This window comes from Limanda limanda, chromosome 4 (assembly GCF_963576545.1).
Source record: "Limanda limanda chromosome 4, fLimLim1.1, whole genome shotgun sequence".
Taxonomy (NCBI): Eukaryota; Metazoa; Chordata; class Actinopteri; order Pleuronectiformes; family Pleuronectidae; genus Limanda; species Limanda limanda.
This window is the reverse complement of record NC_083639.1, coordinates 8,401,451-8,421,883: the sequence shown is the minus strand read 5'-3', so window position 1 is coordinate 8,421,883 and position 20,433 is coordinate 8,401,451. Positions and strand designations below refer to the sequence as shown.

At 38.3% G+C, this 20,433-nt stretch overlaps 1 protein-coding gene and 1 long non-coding RNA gene across 2 annotated transcripts; both read left to right on the top strand.

The window, feature by feature from the left end:
• The first annotated feature begins 1,848 nt into the window (after positions 1-1,848).
• Positions 1,849-18,207, top strand: LOC132999516 (inter-alpha-trypsin inhibitor heavy chain H3-like). Its single transcript, XM_061069207.1, has 25 exons — positions 1,849-1,956; positions 2,981-3,141; positions 3,277-3,381; positions 3,708-3,870; positions 3,964-4,074; positions 4,824-4,952; positions 5,089-5,208; positions 5,939-6,107; positions 6,194-6,304; positions 6,496-6,677; positions 7,014-7,193; positions 7,405-7,514; positions 7,764-8,002; positions 8,503-8,535; positions 10,706-10,735; positions 11,461-11,493; positions 12,221-12,253; positions 12,722-12,742; positions 13,510-13,566; positions 14,392-14,424; positions 16,425-16,532; positions 16,661-16,829; positions 17,534-17,682; positions 17,847-17,931; positions 18,016-18,207. The coding sequence occupies exons 1-25, from the start codon at positions 1,885-1,887 to the stop codon at positions 18,119-18,121; spliced, it is 2,709 nt and encodes a 902-aa protein (XP_060925190.1). The 5' UTR covers positions 1,849-1,884; the 3' UTR covers positions 18,122-18,207.
• Positions 18,208-18,543: 336 nt separating this feature from the next.
• LOC132999517 (uncharacterized) lies at positions 18,544-20,100 on the top strand. Its single transcript, XR_009678156.1, has 2 exons — positions 18,544-19,903; positions 19,994-20,100. It is a non-coding gene; the product is annotated as an uncharacterized LOC132999517 (long non-coding RNA).
• The last annotated feature ends 333 nt before the right edge of the window (positions 20,101-20,433 follow it).

Genomic DNA, 20,433 nt, shown 5'->3' with positions numbered 1-20,433 from the left:
TGAAATGCTTCCAGCACAAGCGCTTGAAACTTGATTTGAATGAACTTGAACTTTATCTTCAGGTGAAAAAAAAAAAACACCTGCGAGAGTGCCTTGAAATGCAGTTTCAGTTTTCTGGAGAAAAGCATTTCGATTCAAAGCAGAGACAAGATATTCTATATATACGCTTTCACCTCCAAAGCTAAATTAAACGATTTGAGTAACGAATGTGGATAAAAAAATAAACACATGTAGTTTAGCGATGGAAAGCAATATAATCAGGTCGAGGTTGCAGCTCATCAAATATCACAGATTGTAAGAAAATGTTCAGAAAACAAGAAAGGTTATTGAAAGACAGTTAGTTTTTCTTTGTTCACTGGAGTTAGTTTTGGTGGGATTGCTCTGCCACCTTCACCACAGCCTGCATGAATACACTGATATTCTGAATGTGCACAGGTAGATGTGGTGACTCACCGGAGGATTTTACAGGATTGAAAAGGAGGGCTGAAAGACTCAGAGCACGAGTCAAAAATCCTAATCATCCCATACCTCTACCAATGCAGTCTGTAGCTTTATACTGTATATCGTTGCCTTTGCGGTTTTTAAGAGATTACTGTTTGGCTGGTGGCGGTTGATACATGCTGATGATATGAGGACGTTACAGGCACAGTCATGAAGAATGTGAACTAACGAGAGGCCACAACTCTTTCTAAAATTAATAGGTTTTGTAAATTGTGTTGATTAGACGCTGGCCTCACACAATCACCCGGCTCATGCAGCTATTTGTATTTATCGTAGCTGGATTCATCTGAAAGATCTCCAACAAATATTGCACTATCACAGCTTCAGTTATTTAAAAAGTGCAGCCTCGAAAAATAACATCTTTAATTTTGAGGTTATTGTATGATTCCCTCAGAGGAAACGTTAGTTGAATGCATCAGTGACTTGATGTATTCTTTAAAAATAAGTGGCAAAAACCAACGTAGTTTTGAAGTAGGACTGGTATAATATCTTACATAGCAAAACAGTTATTTTCATCTCTTTCATCCCCTTTAACTTTAAAATAGTATTCCTACCTCATTGTTTTTGTTAAATGAGTCAAGAGAACAACAGAGGCTGAGATACTCTGACTCAAAAGCATGGGTGAAGATCCAGAAACGCTGGCAACCGCATTTCCCATAATGCACCTCAGTAACATCATTGGCATCATCAGGAGTTAGTTTTAATCATTAAACAGCAGTTTGCACAGGCTTAGTTATTACTCCCTGTGGCGAGTAAACAGAACCTCTATGAGTTTATTTGATTGTGGACTGATAAAATCCTCCATGTTTGCACAAAATGACAATATTTTAAAATTAAAACGAATTACTCTCTTAAAGGCACAATTTATTTCATGATGACATTGATTTTTTTTCTTTTAAGCAGCTATTTTCTTTTTGCTTCACACGTTAACTCCTGTCTTTGCTCTCTTTAACGCTTGCCATGAAAGGTAGTTGTACCTTTGCTTTTGCCTGCTGTATCACCCGTTTTCCCAGAGAAGCTGTACATATTTGAAGACAGTGATAATAAATTCCTTTTTGCTTGACACCATACAGTATTTGTCATGTCATTATTTTCAGTGCTCACTATGTCTCTCTGTCCTGAAGTTTTTATGTGTTTGCATGCTAAATTATTTTGCGTTCAGCTAAATATTAGGTGAGTTTCTGCTCCCCTCACCCTGTGATAAGGATTTCTTTATATTTAATTCCTGGTAGTACGCAGAACACAAGTGTGTATGTGGGGGTGGGTGGGTGTGTTTTTTTCTCAGATAGGAATGAGTTGCCCAAAAAAAAAAAAAAAAAAAAAAAAATCTATTCCTGTTTGGGTTTAGAAGACTTTTTCAGCTTTCTGGTGGGTGAGGTTATCATGGAGAGAGCTGTGTTTAAAGTCACCTCTTTGCTGCTGCTGCTGGCTTTGGTTACCACTCTGCCAACCAAGGTAAGTTTACAAAACTTAGTAGACAGAGACAGAACCGCACTGCCAGGAAGAAGAATCTTTCAAATATATACATCTAGAATTGCACTTGACAGGCAGTTATAGCATGTGAGACTCTTGCTTTTTGTCAGTGTAGCTCAGCATTTGACAGTTGCATCACACTGAACTCTGACTTTGATAAACATCAGAAAGTCCAGGTTTCAGGACATGCTGGCTCTCTACCTTCAATGTTGTTTGATATTCTGTATGTGTGTGTTGTCTGTGTGTGTGTGTGAACTTACTTTTATCATGTTGTAGGGACATAAATATGTTGACGTAGCCACAGTTAAGGGCTCATCTCCCTCCTGCAGACCAGGAACAGACTCCCTATACATTCAAATCTTTAAATCTTAGCGTCATGGAAAATTCTTAAATCTAAAGTAGCGGATCTAGGATTGGTCTTAATCGGGGACATAAAGGGGCCACAATTTACAGAGAGATTTCTTGTTTACTGCTAGCTCCATAGCTTTGAACAAAGCCACTCATTTTTGAATATAGTCTGACAATAGTTGCTTTTAAAAACAAATTGTGTACTCAAAGAAAGCGTAGAAAACAAAAAAAAACAGTTATATTTATTCTACACTACAGGGGCACTTCAGGGCCCAATCAGATTCAAACTGGGGCCAGTGACCCCCCCTGGCCCGCTCCTGGATCTACCCCTGTTATGAACAGGTCAGTGTGATGTAAATGTAGGGTGTGCAACTCTGAAAGTATACACACATACACACACACTAACTTACTCACATACACCCACACACATGCACCCACAGACACACAAAGTCATTGTGTTGTGAAATCAAAATGAAAATAAGGAGAATGGGGAGTTTCTGCACTCAGACCAATGAGATTAAAGTAATGCCTCCCACCGTTACCTTGTTTTTCACCATCATCTGATCTTTGGTCAGTTAGTCAACAGCCAGAGATCAATGCTGCCTTGTAAAGAAAACACACACTCACATTGTGCAATGTGTCTGCCGCATTTGTTCAGGAGGACTGGGACATCCGCAGCTTTCACATCAACTCCACAGTGACCAGTCGTTATGCCACCACTGTCATTACAAGCCGTGTGGCCAATCGCATGGAGGAGTCCAAGGAAATAGAGTTCCACGTCCGGATTCCCAAGAATGCCTTCATCAGTAAATTCAACATGTATGTGACACAAAAATGACCGGTGGATATTTGCAGGCATCTATCTCAGATGAGGAATTACATAAATAACATAAAACAAATAAAACAAATTAAAAGTTTGTGTGTGAAATGGAAATCTTCCCTGTTCTTCCTCAGGTTTATTGATGGGCAGCTGTACGATGGTGCTGTGAAAGCAAAGGAGCAAGCTCAGCAAGAGTACACTCAGGCTGTGTCCCGTGGCCAGAGCGCTGGGATTGTCAGGTGCACAGATCAATTCATACATACACATTCATTGAGTTTTATAATCTTATAGAAGTGGGTTTAATGTTGTATTTTAGACCATTGTGTGACATTTGGGACTTTTCTTGAAAAAAAAAAAAGTCATGCAAAAACTACTTTCACATCTTCCAGCCTATTAAATCCCTTTATTTATCAATCTGAGAAGGAGAAGTCGCTCCTTAGTTCACATTTTCTAAAGTCATACCAATGAAGTGTCACAAGAAAACATTATTTAATTTAAAAGGGTCTAAGCTCCACAGGGAGATGGGGATCAATGCTCTAACACTGTGATTATTGTCTTCGTGCAGTTCTGTTGGGAGGACCCTGGAGGAATTTAAGACTTCTGTGACTGTGGCTCCTCACAAAAAGGTGACCTTTGAACTCACATACGAGGAGCTGCTGAAACGTCGGATCGGCCAGTACAAGCTGCAAATCCACGCTCGCCCCATGCAGCCTGTTAAAGACTTCAAGGTGTGTCTTTACAGTGGTCATCTGGGAAAACAACACTGGGGCAATAACATCTTGTAGAGCCTTTAACTATTTTTATTTCATTTTTAATGTCAGGTTGATGTGCATATTCACGAGAAAGCCGGCATCAGTTTCATTAAAGTTCAAGGAGGACTGAGCACCAAGGACCTGGCTCATGCCATCACCAAAACACATGCAGATAAAGAGGTATAGCAGCCAGGGAAATGCTGATTTGTGTTTAAAGGTTCAGTTGTGAAGTTGCATGTTGCAGCTGAATATCCCTCACCTCACCCTCCCCTTCCATTATGAAAGAGAACCTGTGGAAGACTTTAGTTGTCATAAAAACTGGTGATTAATTTATCCTGTTTGAACTACTTTAAAAAACATGGCGGCCTCCTTAGAGAGAACCCGCTCCAGATCTTAATATAAAGTATTTAAATATAAAGGCCACATTCTACAATAAAGAAAACAACTATTTGTACAATTTATATGAAAATATTATTTTATATTCAATTCCTGCCTATTGATTCCTTTCAACTTTGCTTACACACTGGACCTTTAACTAAATTGCAATTGTAAGGTTTAGAAGTTAAGTTAATTCACCAAAAATGTGTGTTTTACATAATTCAGCATTTTCTCGTTTATTATGTGTAAATATATTTACACATTGAAATATTTATATTTGTAACCTCAACAATAATTTGTTGAATCTGCTTCTGTGTTTCCCTCACATTAACCTCAGTCTCCATTAGAACTGTTCAAAATACTGGCTTATTGCTAGTCCTCTCCTAGCATCATTCATGTATTTTTACATAGAGTATTTGTCACATTTGCATTAGTTTGCACGGAAAAATACTGTATTCCTCCCCAACATGCCATGCCAATAACAATGAATCTATTCAAATTTGAATACTTTTCGATTGATGAAACCTATTATTGATTCTTCCTGTTTACAGGCGTGGGTACATTTCTACCCCACTGAGGACCAACAGAAAACATGTGACAGCTGTGGAGAGCAGGGTATGAATGGAGATCTGGTTGTTGTGTATGATGTGAACAGAAACGCCTCGTTTGGAGACATTAAGGTACATTGATTTTGTAATGACTTTAATTCATTTATCAGCATTTAGCATTGATGGCTAAAAACAATACTTGCTTTCTAAAATATGTATTTTGTCTACTGTCTTTTCTAACCTCTCAAACTTTCTTCTTACTCCCCAGAAAAGTTCAGATGGGTACTTTGTTCATCACTTCGCTCCATCTAATCTTACCCGAATATCCAAGAACGTCGTCTTCATTATTGATCAAAGTGGTTCCATGCATGGCAGAAAAATTGAACAGGTACAGTGAGTTTGTGACAGATGAGCTGTGTCCCGTATCATCGGTTCTTCGGAGGATGCGGTCTACGCGACCTACGACAGTCCCAGAGAGAAAATTTTAAATAAGATCTCAGGCCTGATTTAATGCCTTTTGTCTTGGCAAAATGTTTTCGATTTGTCCGTCCATATGTCCCATTCTTGTGAACTAAATATCTCAAGAGCACCTACAGGGAGTTCACGAAGGTCGAAGGCCTTGGTCACTGTGACCCCACAAACCACATATTTTGCCTTGTTCACGCAATATCTCCGGACCGCCCCCTGAGGGAATACTTTTACATTCTGCACAAACATTGACTTGGTTTCCTGGATTAGCTGATTGACTTTTGTAGCCAAAGGTCAAAGGTCGCTATGGCTGACACAGAGTCGAGAAAATAATCTATGCAGACTGAGACTGCACTGGGTGGCGGAAGCATACAACCACAGCATGGTACTTTCACATGCGTACCTAACATTTTAAGTAATTTTAAGTGTAGTCATCTGAGATTTTGTTCTTGTTGCTTGCTGGCATCATTATATCTTTGAAATTAATTTTGTCACTGAAGAGCCATGACTCTGGGCATAAGTTGGCCTTAGAAGGATCCACCCGTTGGAGCCTACAATGCTCTGGGATGAAAGGACACATTTGTCGCACCACCATCTGTGTGTACTTAAATCAGATTTAATGAGCAAATTATGTTTTATCTGTTTCTCAGACGAGATCAGCATTACTCCAAATCTTAAGTGACCTGGCAGGAGACGACTACTTTGGTCTCATCACCTTTGACCGCGAAATCTTTCACTGGAAACGAGAACTTGTTCAGGCCAGCCAGGAAAACCTGGGAAGTGCCAAAGCATTTGTAAAACGTATAAACGATAGAGGAGGTGAGGTTTTGCCAATTAATATGTTTATTTTGGGATGCATTTGACAGCAGCATGACAGGGATGAAACATTTTCCATCTCATTTTAGCCACGGACATTAACCTGGCAGTGTTGGAAGGAGCCCGTATGCTGAATGCAAATCCCAGAGAAGGTTCAGCATCGATCCTGATACTTCTCACTGACGGAGACCCAACTTCAGGTTATGATAATACACACTTGCACAAAAACTCAAAGAATGATCAAATATGTCGACATTTTGACATTAACTTATTTAACAATCTATAAAATGTATTTTTGTTCGCACTGTAACCTCTTACTCACCCTACATAGTTGTTTGGTTGCACTGTTTCAGGGTACTTTTAACTTGCCACACTTCTTGTGTCTTTGCAGGTGTGACAGATCTGGGAAGAATAAAGTCAAATGTAAAGGAGGCCATTGCAGGCAAATTCCCACTCTACTGTCTTGGTTTTGGTTATGATGTCAACTTTGAGTTCCTGAAGACGATGTCGCTGCAGAACGATGGTGTGGCGAGGCGGATCTATGACGACTCTGATGCTGATATACAGCTGAGGGTATTTTCCACTGCTGAGGCTTCCTGCACATTTTGAATATATCCTTGTTTTTTTTGTGATATCTGACATTTTCATTGATAAGTGGATGATTGTATCAAGTTCAATTAATGTACCTGTCCTGTACAGCTGCCCTTCGCTCAAGTAGGTTTCTCTACAAATAAATTCAGTTTCATTTAGTAGTGAAAGGTGTATATTATGCATATTTAATTTAATTTGATTTTGTTTTTTTCATTTCATTTCTAAACTTGTGTATGTTCTCTTGTCTACCTCATTCTGACCATCTGCTGCTTTCTTATCTTGGTTGAAACATATTGTGACCCCATTGTGTTTCAACAGGGTTTCTATGTAGAGGTGGCCACTCCTCTGCTGACAGATGTGACAATGATATATTTGGGTGGGACCAATTTAACCCAGACAAACTTCAGCCAGTATTATGATGGCTCTGAGATCGTGGTGGCCGGTCAGATCCCTGACAACAACGTTGAAACCTTTATTCCACAAGTTGTGGCCATCTCTGTAAGCATCGATCCACACTGCACATCTGCTGGAATCTTTCTCATCTTCGTAGTATTCACTTATAATGAACTGTTAGGTGTCTATTGCTCCTAATCTCATTTTAATGTTTGGTTTTACTTCAATTATACGCATTCTTTGGATGTTTAGAAACTAAATTCATTATTATAATTTATTAATATTCTTGTGAAAGTTCCTATTTATACTTTGACAGCGGAATAGCAAGGTGACATTTTCGGAAACAAACATCGCTGACATAGTGTCTGACGACCACATCCAGAGGGTTTGGGCCTACCTCACAGTCAAACAGCTTCTGGAGAAAGAGTGAGTGTGATGTCAGCCATCTTTTTGTCCTTATGTTTGTAATCAGTCATCGATTGAATGACTGCAAACCTTATATTTCTATAAAACCACTTAAATGTTGAGTCACCTAATAGTTATAAATACTGGAAAAAACTAATTATTTCCCCAGAGCCAACGACCTGGGAAACAATATATTTGTTTATCAAAATTGTTTTTTGATTCATTGTCACATGATCAAATGTCAGCTTGTTTAAAACATATGTGACACAGGCTGCAGTTGTCTGGACCGGAGAAGGACAAGGTGAAGGAGGAGGCCTTGGAGCTGTCGCTGAAGTACAGCTTTGTGACCCCACTTACATCCATGGTGGTGACCAAGCCTCAGGGAGAGAGCACAGATGTGCTCCATAAACCAAAGGAAGGTGGGACAGACACAAACCCACAGAGGGGTTCTGGAAGTGTTTCTGCAGGACGTTATGGAGGAGGATATTCTCATAGCGTTCACATTCCAGGTAAGCAACTAACCTGAGCAAAAAAAAACACATTGCAAAATCGTCAGGGCACTTTGTTATACCAGGCTAGAGACATCTGCTTTAATTGGCATCAGATGGTGCAATTACAATACATGTATGCAATGATCGTATTTATTAAGAGTAGCAGATTCCTGGTATTGAGTTTGTGAATATATTGATAGATCATATTTGACAGTATTCATCAATATAAATACTTATGCCTGAAAAAACTGTTAATGAATTAATTCACAATAATTAACAACTTGATTGTTTTAAGAGCAGGAATTGTTATTGTGTTTTCAGTGAAATCATTTGGAGCTTTTAGAGACACAAAGTTACACAATTATGTGGCTTAGAGAAAAAGAATGCACAGAAAAAAAACACTGACAAAAACGCAGTTAGCAGGAATAAAAAAAGAAAAGAAAACTAACAGCTTGCTTCAACTGATCAAATTGCCTCTTTCATGTAATAAAAAATCATGTTTTCTTTCTGTTTTACAGGACCAACTCAATCTCCTTGGCTATCTAGAAGAAGTATGTACACACAGTAGCTCCATGCTCGGCTTTGACTTAACTCACATATAGAAACATTAGAGGCACGACACAATTAATCAATACACAGGATTGTTTACCTGACATACATTTTTCAAAATAAAACTTACTTAATCTCAATTAGAACATTTACAAACTTCTGTCCAGATCATTCCCTCCTGTAAGTGTCTTGCCCTTGTGGAATCTGAGGATGAACCCAAAGATCTGTTGCATGATTTTGAATCCCAGCCAGAAAGTTAATTCAAAAACAATATCGCAAAATGTTCTTACCTTGTCCAAATTTCAAGTCACTTGGAAAACTTTTTTTTTAACCGTGCAAAAAGAATTACATATTTTGTGTCTCACCATAAGCCTTTGATTTATCAGAGGGATGATGAGGCCTTTTGAGGAGTATTTCAAAGTGACCACATCTTAGCATTATGTTTTCATCTTTTTCTTTTTTTCAAGCTGGAAAAAGTTTTGTTCGTGCTGGTCATATCCACCGACAAGCATGTAAAAAACATGGGTGCAGTTTGTACAATTGCACTTGTAGTGGCCGTTCCACTCCGTTCCAATATGACGGCCACTTGATTTTGTCTGAGGGAGTATTTCTTACAGCTGACTCGTGTCCAAGCACTAACCAGGCCCGACCCTGCGTGATAACCCACTGTTCCACGAATACAGGAGGCGGGTTAATCTTTAAGTGATATATTTTATTTTCCTTTCCAGCACTGATATTAACCATCACTTTCCAGTCATCTTCACGTTAATGTCACTCAACATTTCACGCACGTTTCACATAAAAGTCACGGTCAAAACTTGTTTCAGTCAACTCCTTCAGACTCCTTAAACTCACCAACCTTCTTGTGCGTCACTAAACCAGCCCCGCTGGCTCACCACCCACCTGATATCAAGAACCGCCTTACGGCTTCATGAAACTGTTGCAAAAAACACAATCAGTGCTCAACTGTACAAAACTTAAAACACAAACCTGGATAATATAAGAAATTATAAACCAACATAAATATTTAGCTATACACACACATACTGCATAATGGCTCTTACAGCACTGTTCACATGTAACCACCCTGTGTGTGTCATTGCCTTGTGAAATTAAAAAGGAAATAACAGATATGGGAGGTTTCTGCACCTGGACCAAAGGTATTTTTGGAAGGAAATTTGATGATGAGAGATCACTATCAGAGTTGGTCAGTTACATGAACGTTGTGGGGCAGCTTTATATCGGTGACATGTACGTGTGTCTTTATGCTTCGATCAGCATGGGTTGAGATGGATGTACTGTGTGAGTAACTGGTGCTCTGGCCAATGTCATGATTCCCTCCCTTTATGACCCAAAGCGAGAGCTGGTTCTACACGGTAGCACAATTGCTGTACGATATAGCACTTGATAGCTCTCTGTTTTATCAATGATGTTCTGTGCTTCATCAGACTCTTCTGGATTGGTCCGTTAGCTGGTTCCCTAAGTGAAGAATTATCGCAGGTTCTTGTTTCCTAAGACAAGGAGTTTGTGTTTTCATTGCTGTTTGTCAGTCTATTAGCAGGATTACGTTAAAACCCCTGAAGCGATTTTTAGAAACTGGTAGAGTGGGGTATGTGCGAAAGAGGAACGCATAAACTTTTGGAATGGATTCAATTCATGTTGAGATAGGTGTTTTTTGGAGGAAATTTGTGAATCTGTCAAGGAATAATGCAGGGAACTTTATGAAAACAATGTGTCATATAGCGCACTGATATGTATCAATGATATTTTGCATCAGTTGGTGCAATTACAATACACAAATTCAGTTGTTGCATATTGAGTTTGTGGATATATTGATAGGTCAACTCTATCAGTATTTATCAATATAAACACTTAAGCCTGAAAATACAGTTAATGAATTAATTAACAATAATTAACAACTTGATTGTTTTATGAGCAGGAATTGTTATTGTGTTTTGTTTTATTCAAACAAGGCAGTGAAATAATTTGGAGCTGTTAGAGACACAAAGTTCCACAATTATGTGGCTGAGGGAAAAAGAATGCACAGGAAGAAACACTGACAAAAACGCAGTTAGCAGGAAGAAAAAAGAAACAGAAAACTAACAGCTTGCTTCAACTGATCAAATTGCCTCTTTCATGTAATAAAAAATCATGTTTCTTTCTGTTTTACAGGACAACATCATCCTATGCATTTTGGAAGAGGTATATACACACAGTAGCTCCATGCACGGCTTTGACTTGACCTGACTCACCTATAGAAACATTAGAGGCACGACACGATTGATCAATACACAGGATTGTTTACCTGATATACATTTTTCAAAATAAAACGTCCTTAATCTCAATTAGAACATTTACAAACTTCTGTCCAGATCATTCCCTCCTGTAAATGTCTTGCCCCTGTGAAATCTGAGCATGAACCCAAAGATCTGTTGGATGAATTTGAATCACAGCCAGAAAGTTAAATCAAAACCCACATCTCAAAAATGTGTATACCTTGCCCAGATTTCAAGTCAATTTGAAAACTTTTTGTTTTAACCGTGCAAAAATAATTTAATATTTTGTGTTTTACTAAAAACCTTTGATTTATCAGAGGGATGATCAAATTTGACAGTATTTATCAATATAAATACTTGAACCTGAAAATACATTTTATGAATTACTTAACAATAATTAACAACTTGATTTTTTTATCAGCAGGAATTGTTATTGTGTTTTTTTGATTTCAAACGAGACAGTGAAATAATTTTGAGCTTTTAGAGACATAAAGTTCCACAATTATGTGGCTGAGAAAAAACAGAAAAAAACACTGACAAAAACGCAGGTAGCAGGAAGAAAAAAAGAAACAGATAAATTACAGCTTGCTTCAACTGATCAAATTGCCTCTTTCATGTAATAAAAATTCATATTTTCTTTCTGTTTTACAGGACACCCTCGTCCTACTATGGTCTCTGGAAGAAGTATGTTCACACAGTAGCTTTATGCACGGCTTTGACTCGACCTGACTCAACTATAGAAACATTAGAGGCACGACACGATTGATCAATACACAGGATTGTTTACCTGATATACATTTTTCAAAATAAAACGTCCTTAATCTCAATTAGAACATTAACAAAACTTCTGTCCAGATCATTACCCTCCTGTAAATGTCTTGCCCTTGTGAAATCTGAGCATGAACCCAAAGATCTGTTGGATGATTTTGAATCACAGCCAGAAAGTTAAATCAAAACCCATATCTCAAAAATGTGTATACCTTGCCCAGATTTCAAGTCAATTTGAAAACTTTTTGTTTTAACCGTGCAAAAATAATTTAATATTTTGTGTTTTACTAAAAACCTTTGATTTATCAGAGGGATGATCAAATTTGACAGTATTTATCAATATAAATACTTGAACCTGAAAATACATTTAATGAATTACTTAACAATAATTAACAACTTGATTTTTTTATCAGCAGGAATTGTTATTGTGTTCTTTGATTTCAAACGAGACAGTAAAATAATTTTGAGCTTTTAGAGACATAAAGTTCCACAATTATGTGCCTGAGAAAAAAACAGAAAAAAACACTGACAAAAACGCAGGTAGCAGGAAGAAAAAAAGAAACAGATAAATTACAGCTTGCTTCAACTGATCAAATTGCCTCTTTCATGTAATAAAAATTCATATTTTCTTTTTGTTTTACAGGACACCCTCGTCCTACTATGGTTTCTGGAAGAAGTATGTTCACACAGTAGCTTTATGCACGGCTTTGACTCGACCTGACTCAACTATAGAAACATTAGAGGCACGACACGATTGATCAATATGCAGGATTGTTTACCTGATATACATTTTTCAAAATAAAACGTAGTCTCAATTAGAACATTTACAAACTTCTGTCCAGATCATCCCATCTAGTAACTGTCTCGCCCGTGTGGAATTTGAGCATGAACCCAAAGATCTGTTGGATGATTTTGAATCCCAGCCAGAAAGTTTAATCTAAACCGATATCGCAAAATGTTATTACCTTGCCCAGATTTGAAACTTTTTTTTTAACCATGCGAAAAGAATTAAATATTCTGTGTTTTACTTAAAACCTTTGATTTATCAGAAGGATGATGTGGCCTTGGGAGGAGTATTTCAAAGTCTTAAAATTATGTTTTCATCTTGTCCCTTTTTTTCATGCTGGAAATCGTTTCGTTCAAGCTGCTCTCCTCCTAGATTACGGTAGGTAAAAACTATGGAAACAGTTTGTACAATTGCACTTTTCACATGTAACCACTCTGTATGTGTTGTGGTGGAAATCTGGAAATACAAGAGGCTGGAAACACCAAAGTTATCTACGTGTATTTAATAATTGGCTTTCTGCAGAAAGGATCAACACAGCGAGTCAGAAGGATCTCAGAGTGAAGATGCAAGACAGTCAAATACATGATCTTATATAGGAGGACTAAGGTTGTCTCTCTCAGCCAATTAAGACTGGTTGTGTAGGCGCAGGGAGAGAGCTATCTAAACACAGACAACTGATTTACATGTCTTTCCTTTGGAGATAAGCACACATACATTCAGTTCTTTGGGGGTCTAAAGGGTCTAACAGTTTTTGGGTCATACACAGTTCAGACCATTAAAACAGTCCAGGTCATAAACTATTTGAACAGTTTGCATATATATGTAGAAAGGTCATAAAAGCCTTTAAACAGAAATACAAAAACGTCCTTTCCAACTACAACATAGGTTTCACACATACTTAGTTAATTTTTCCATTACAGTGTCATTAACTTGTGAAATTAAAAAGGAAATAACGGATATTGGAAGTTTCTGCACTCGGACCAATGGTATTTTTGGAAGGATATTTGATGATGGGAGATCACTATCAGAGTTGTTCAGTTACATGGACGTTGTGGAGCAACTTTATATCGGTGACATGTATGTGTGTCTTTAGTTGATGTGATATTCAAAGTTTTAATTTTTAAATTTGGCTTTTTATTTTCAAGGTCACACAGAGGTTTTAACGAGAGATTTGGTGATGATGGAAGCAGTTCCTGTCCCAGGTACACTTTCGTTTCTGGACCATTCCTCTAATATAATGGAAAAACCCATGTTCAACTAACAACTAACAAAGACCCTTCCAAGGCTCTACAATCTTTTCGACTGAACTAAATTGAATTTAGTAAACAAAAATAAAATTAACACAGGTTCTTGTTTCCTCAGACAAGGATGTTGTGTTTTCATCGCTGTTTGTCAGTCTATTAGCAGGATTACGTAAAAAAAAACTCTGGATTTTTAGAAACTGGTAGAGTGGGGTATGGGCGAAGGAGGAACGCATAAACTGTTGCCGTGGTTTTAATTCAAAGAGGACAATCCAGTATTATTTTCATTTTCACTTTCTGAGATGGGTGTGGTTTCCAGTGAATTTTTGTGAATCTGTCAAAGAATAATGCAGGTAACTTTATGAAAAAATGTGTCATATAGATGATACATGAATTCAGTTATTGCATTTATCAAGAGCAACAGATTCCTGGTATTGAGTTTGTGGATATATTGATAGATCAAATTTGTCAATACTTATCAATTTAAATATAAATACTTAAGCCTGATAATACATTTAATGAATTAATTAACAACTTGATTGTTTTATGAGCAGGAATTGTTTTTGTTTTTTTTGATTTAAGACGAGGCAGTGAAATAATTTTGAAGTTTTAGAGACACAAAGTTCAACAATTATGTGGCTGAGGAAAAAGAATGCGCAGAAAAAAACACTGCCAAAAACACTGGTAACTGGAAGAAAAAAGAAACAGAAAACTAACAGCTTGCTTCAACTGATCAAATTGCCTCTTTCATGTAATAAAAAATCATGTTTTCTTTCTGTTTTACAGTGCTCCCTCGTCCTACTATGGTCTCTGTAGAAGGTATGTACACAAAGTAGCTCCATGCACGGCTTTGACTTGACCTGACTTACCTATAGAAACATTAGAGGCACGACATGATTGATCAATACGCAGGATTGTTTGCCTGATATACATTTTTCAAAATAAAACATAATAAATCTCCATTAGAACATTTACAAACATCTGTCCAGATTAGGGTTGCAAAATTCCGGGAATATTCAAAGTTGGAAACTTTCTATGGGAATTAACGGGATATACGGGAATTATAAACTGGAAATATTGTGGGAAATTTATCCTTACTGTGTTTACCTTGTCATATACAGACATAAATATAAACATTTTGCTTTGTCATAGGCTGATTTGACAGCCTATGACACAAGTCATAGGCTTTGGGCACTTGACTATATGCTTCTGCATCGTTGTGGCATTTTTCACATAGGTCTTTGCACAGTATTTGCAAAGATACACAGCCTTTCCTTCTACATTGGATGGGGTGAAATGTCTCCACACATGAGATAGTGCACGTGGCATTGTTCTGTAGAATAAGATGAGAAAAAAGTTGATCCATTAGCTGGTTCCCTAAGTGAAGAATTATCTCAGGTTCTTGTTTCCTCAGACAAGGAGGTTACCACATTTATTAAAAGCATCAGATTCCTGGTAAACAGTTTGTGGATATATTGATAGATCAAATTTGTCAGTTAAATAAAACTTACTTAATCTCAATTAAAACAAGAGCTTTCCAAGGCTTGACAATCTTTTAGGCTGAACTAAATTGAATTTACAAAACAAATAAAAATATCAATCATCTTTAGTTGAAAACTACATATAAAAAATACTTGATGAGACGTGTTAACTTAACTTTAATGTTTCATTTTGATTTACAGTTGTTAAAATGACACCAATTTTCTTCGGTTGAGGTATAGAAAAATGTTTGTATTTAGGGATTGGCTTTAGTTTAGTTGTCAGTTAATGTAATTTCTTCTTAAATTAAATCGTCTTTGAAAGTTTAGTAATATGAATGTATTTAACTGCTTTTGTGTTCATTTATATACTTATATACTTATACATATATACCACTTATATATAGATGGCGCTTACGATGTGGCAGATGACGATTTGTCTACAGTCGAGTTGTCAGCTACAATTGTGACAGCTACTGCCACTTCTACTACTACTGCTACTGGTAGAGTGTCATGTGTTCATATAACGTTGTTCACTGTGCATGGTGTGAGGAAAATGGTGCACTTTCAGGACTATAAAAGACAACAATAATTGAATATAAGATAACTAAAATCGTATTTGACACAATATAAACATATATAATGTTATACAATCACAAGAAAAATGAGTTTGTACTTTGGGACCCCTATTATCACTGAAGTCTATTTAACCATTGTAATTATACACAAAATCAAAATTCCCACACTTTGCCTACAATGTATTAATGATTTATATTTACTGGTGAAGTGCCTGTTCTGAACAAGCCTTTTTTTTTTTTCCATAAATAAGAACTCTGAAATTAAACTGAATACCAAGCAGGGCAGCAACAAAAGGAACATTATGCTTTCACTTTGAAGACCATTTACCATACAGGAAGAAATCCCATGAATGTTGCTGCATGATCTAGTTCAGCACCTGAATTTCTGTGTCTGTCTGATGTGTTGAAAAAAAATTACTCAGAGAATCAACATTATCTGAGACCGATTTTGACCCCGCAAACCACTTTAAACCACAAAAGAAAAAAATGTAGGCAGGTATGCACCACAACTACGACTCTCTTGTCAACTAAAGTCACTCTGCTTTTAAAATCTAGTTTGAGGCCATAACAGCAAATATTTTAAAATCTTTCTTCCATTGCCATCGAAGCACAGGCATGTTTTCACCTTGTAAATGTAAATTACAAATGATCTTCACACAGAAAGCATACATGAGCACTGATCACAACCACCTGAGAGTCGAGATGCCATAATACATCTGTGGTTAAATCAGCTGTGTGTCTCTGTGTCTCTGTGTGTCCCCAGCTCCTCTTTCTCGCAGGTTTTTGCTGGAAGCTGAAAATCAGTCTATTCCACTGTGCTTTGACATCACTGGAAATGTACAACTTAAACTACTTCACAGTCCCAGCAGGGGTCAGTAATGTATATCATTTTCCCTCACACTCTTTTTCTACTCAAGATCTTTTTGTCTGTTATGAAGTGTGTATCAACCAATGTGTCCTCACCACTTTTAAGTTGCGTTTGCTCTCTTTTTGTACCAGAGCTGTCTGTGAATGGTGAGCTGGACTCAGTTGCAGGTGGGGGCTTCACAAAGATCGTCATCCATGTCAAACCTGACCTGTACATTGACATTGACGTCAATGAAATCCTTGTACGAGATGGACAGACACTGACACGCCACACTGGAGAGGAGCAAATCACAGCTGGAAGGTAACCTTGTATTGCAATGGTCAGGAATTATCATCATCAGGGCAACTCTACTTTGACTTTTTGGGAACATAACATCAACATAACATATCATATTATTTATGATGCTTTACTTTCACTGAATCACTATTGTTAACATCTTTAAATTGCTCTTTATTGGTGACACTTATATGAAAGGCCCTGCACAGCCATGTTGATACAGACAACTCACGTTTAAAATGTTTATTGCAGCAGCAGAACATAGTTAAGCCTCTAGACTCTGAATTAATATAATGATGAGTGATGAGCAAATATCTTTAACTCCCCTATCGGAGCCTGCAGGTGGATGCTGGGGTGGTGGAGGGGCTGAATCGACTCATATAGACCACGGAGTGAGGCTGGTCACATGATTACAGCAGCGCAGCTTGACTTGACTTCCTGAACTAGTTTGCAAACATTGCTCCATCTGTGCACTTTAATTGAAATTATCCTCAAACTCCAGTCGGCTTTGTTGCACCTGCCAGGGCGGAACAAACAACGTTTTTATCATTCTTATAGGGGTATTTGGTGGCCATACATTCAGTAATACCACACTTGTGGCTCTTTAGACAAGATATTCCAATTGTGAACATGAAGGGATGCACATGGTGAGCAACAATACTCAGATATACTGTGGCCTTAAACAATGAACCGAAAAAAGAAAGTAATGATGATGCATGTTTTTCTAGTGTGACGGTGATTAAACGGAACAAGGAAGTGGATGTCGCTACTGGGGACATACGAATTGTCATCTTACTTCATGAGAGACACGGTGAAAAATTCCTGTGGCCGGTTTTAAGGCAACATCCACCTGACAACAACGCTGAAGGAATTTTAGGTGGGTAAAAAGGTTGTGTATCTGCTCATGGCCTAGATAGCTTCATTTCCTCTTATGATTAAATATCGGGTCATTGATATATTGAATCAATGTTTGATTATGGTCTTTTTACGAACCAGACGAACCATTTTAGTGTCTTGTCTCTATGTGTCCTCTGTGTTCAGCTCTAAAACCTGCGGTTTATGAGGAGCTGCAGCAAACTCCCTCTTCCAGGCTTATGATCAATGGGCAGGAGGTCGATGTGGACAGGTACATGTGTGCAGCTGTTTGAGGGTGCAATAGTTATTATTGTCTATATTACACAAAGATTTATTATGAATCTCTCTTTTGTAGATCCGATGCTGTTGACTACAGTATTGTCCGTCCCCCTAAACGGGGTTGCTGGCTTGTCTCTGCTGATGCTGCCCTGCAGAGACCCCTGGATGACTTCATTGTCTAACAGCTTTAAGTGAGAGCGACGCTGTATCTCTTGAGAAGATCATCCACCTGTGATACTCAACATAAAGGAATAAATAGTGTCCCAGATCCGTTTGTCTTCAACTTCATTGATTCATACTCATCTCAAACATTTTGTCAGATGTTCCCGGAGATCCAGAAGATAATCTCTAATAGCATTTTGTGTGAGCACAAATGCCCCTTGTTGGTGATCAGTAGAAAAATGTAATGTGGCCTGGCAGAGACACATTCTTGACGAAACCTGAATTAGATTATAATCACTTACGCCACCTCTATAAGGTCTTGGGCCCAATCCCTTTCCCCCTGCCACTAGCAACCCTGGAACTTTTTGCAGCTTCCATGTCAACAAGACACGTTCCTCACTCTGTTTCCTGCTCTGGAGCCAGAGGTCGATTTAAGGTATGAACGGGAGTTTTCTCTCACATTTCAGTGGAAAGTAGATCTCACTTTTCATTTGAAACATCATGATGCTGCATGACCACTGAGTCTGCTCGTTGCTTTTGGCAGATAATTTCTGTTCCTCCTGAAGTGGCAAACAGATGAGATGTGAAACAAAGGAGCTGGAGCAGCGCTGCCTCACCAGCACACCCAGTTACATACAGACAGGACCATGTTCAGGCTGAGTCCATGGTCACCTCCACCACAATCGGCCGTTTCTCTGTGGTTAGCACTGAAGACGACCTCACACAGAGTACACACTTAAGCAGAGCTCAGACTCAAGGCTCCAATATGCTTCTACGTATCCGTTTCTCAGAGAGGTTTGCACGGAGAGCGGAGAGTCTTTTTGATTTTTACCTCTCCGACGACTGTACGTTGAAAACAATTCACTGCCAAACCCATAGGTGGCGCAACGGAAGACGAGCTCAGAGAAGCCTACCCCATTTCTCGGAAGAAGAAGTCCACGTGTGTTTGTTTACCTCTGTTGGCTGGCCTCCCACACACTGAACCATGGCAACTAACAGAACTAAATAAAGTGACACCCAGCGGGTCAAAATGCTGATGTTATCGTTTCTTAGCGCAGCGGTTCCCCGGTCTTGTTTCCGAACTGTGTTGCTGATTCCACAGCTTGAATCTGCTTGAGGCTACACGCAGCTAGCTAGCTCCCCCCCAGCTAGCTCCCCCCCAGCTTCCACACAGTCAGCAGGGACTCCCGACACTAACTACTACTATCCAGTGTTTGCTTTTAACCTGACGGTATTATAGAAACAGTGTCATGATAGAAGTGGAATTAAAGTCGTGACGGCGGGTTTTTGCATCGTTACCACCGCAGTTAGCATGGTGGCTAGCCCGCTAGCCTAGCACGCTAGCGCCGTTATGAAAGCTCGTTATAACCGTATGTGACCGTGCACACATGCCGTCAGTACTCTAACGAGCCACCGTCAGCCGGACAACTCCGCTGGCTTAACACACATGTCACATTAATCGTAGAATCATAGTTGTGTTTGGGTTTTTGTGACACAGGGAAGGAATTAGGAAGTTTGAGGTCCGGAAATGTGAAATACGGAAATGACGTCATACGGAAATGATGTAGTTCGCGGACCAATCACAGCCAAGGTCTGTCCATTGGGAAGAGAAGATGAGTGCGTTGGAAAGCAAAGCCGCGGGACCAGTGTGCACGATTGGAGCGGAAAGACGGGCGCACAATCCCAAAGTTACGGTAAGTATTTTCATAGACCTAACTTTTTGTCCTGTTGTATTTTATAGGAAACTCCCCGTCTCTTCACACCTCTGAGGCAAATGGCTGGTGCCACGAAGCAGAACAAGGGTAAGATTAAAGAAGAGATGCGCTGTGCTGTATAAAATACATTCTCCAGGTTTACTTTATCTGATCCATTTCATCATTGTGTTTTCACAGCCTGATCCACACATGTCAAGCTTCACCTGATTAGTTTTTCACTGGCTAGGCCAGTTGTGTTTTTGCAATATTTATGATGTATGTTAATAAAGCTTTGATTCAACATATACCTTGTTAATGTGTTTTTCCTCTACAATATGTTCAACATATAGCATCACATGAATGAATGTATAGTCTTCAGTCACTGCAGTGCTTTTTGTAAAGGCTTGTTAATAATTAATAATATATATTAATTAATAATTAACATAATAGATATTAATATATACATTATTAGTAATAAAAGCTATATATTAATTATTATTAATATCGTGTGGGAGGGGTTTACCCACGTGTTTATTATATTGACCCAGGGTGACCATTAGCAACAGATCTACCAGCCAATCACAAGTCAATTTTCGTTTCTAAGGTCTGTGATTTCATCCAATGGTGAAGTGAGATAA

Excerpts from the sequence above, each read along its gene's own strand:
- LOC132999516 (XM_061069207.1), top strand. The coding sequence starts at position 1,885 with ATGGAGAGAGCTGTGTTTAAAGTCACCTCTTTGCTGCTGCTGCTGGCT. Across the intron at positions 3,871-3,963 it reads AGCCTGTTAAAGACTTCAAG|GTTGATGTGCATATTCACGA; the intron begins GTGTGTCTTTAC and ends TTTTAATGTCAG. Across the intron at positions 7,194-7,404 it reads CACAAGTTGTGGCCATCTCT|CGGAATAGCAAGGTGACATT; the intron begins GTAAGCATCGAT and ends ATACTTTGACAG.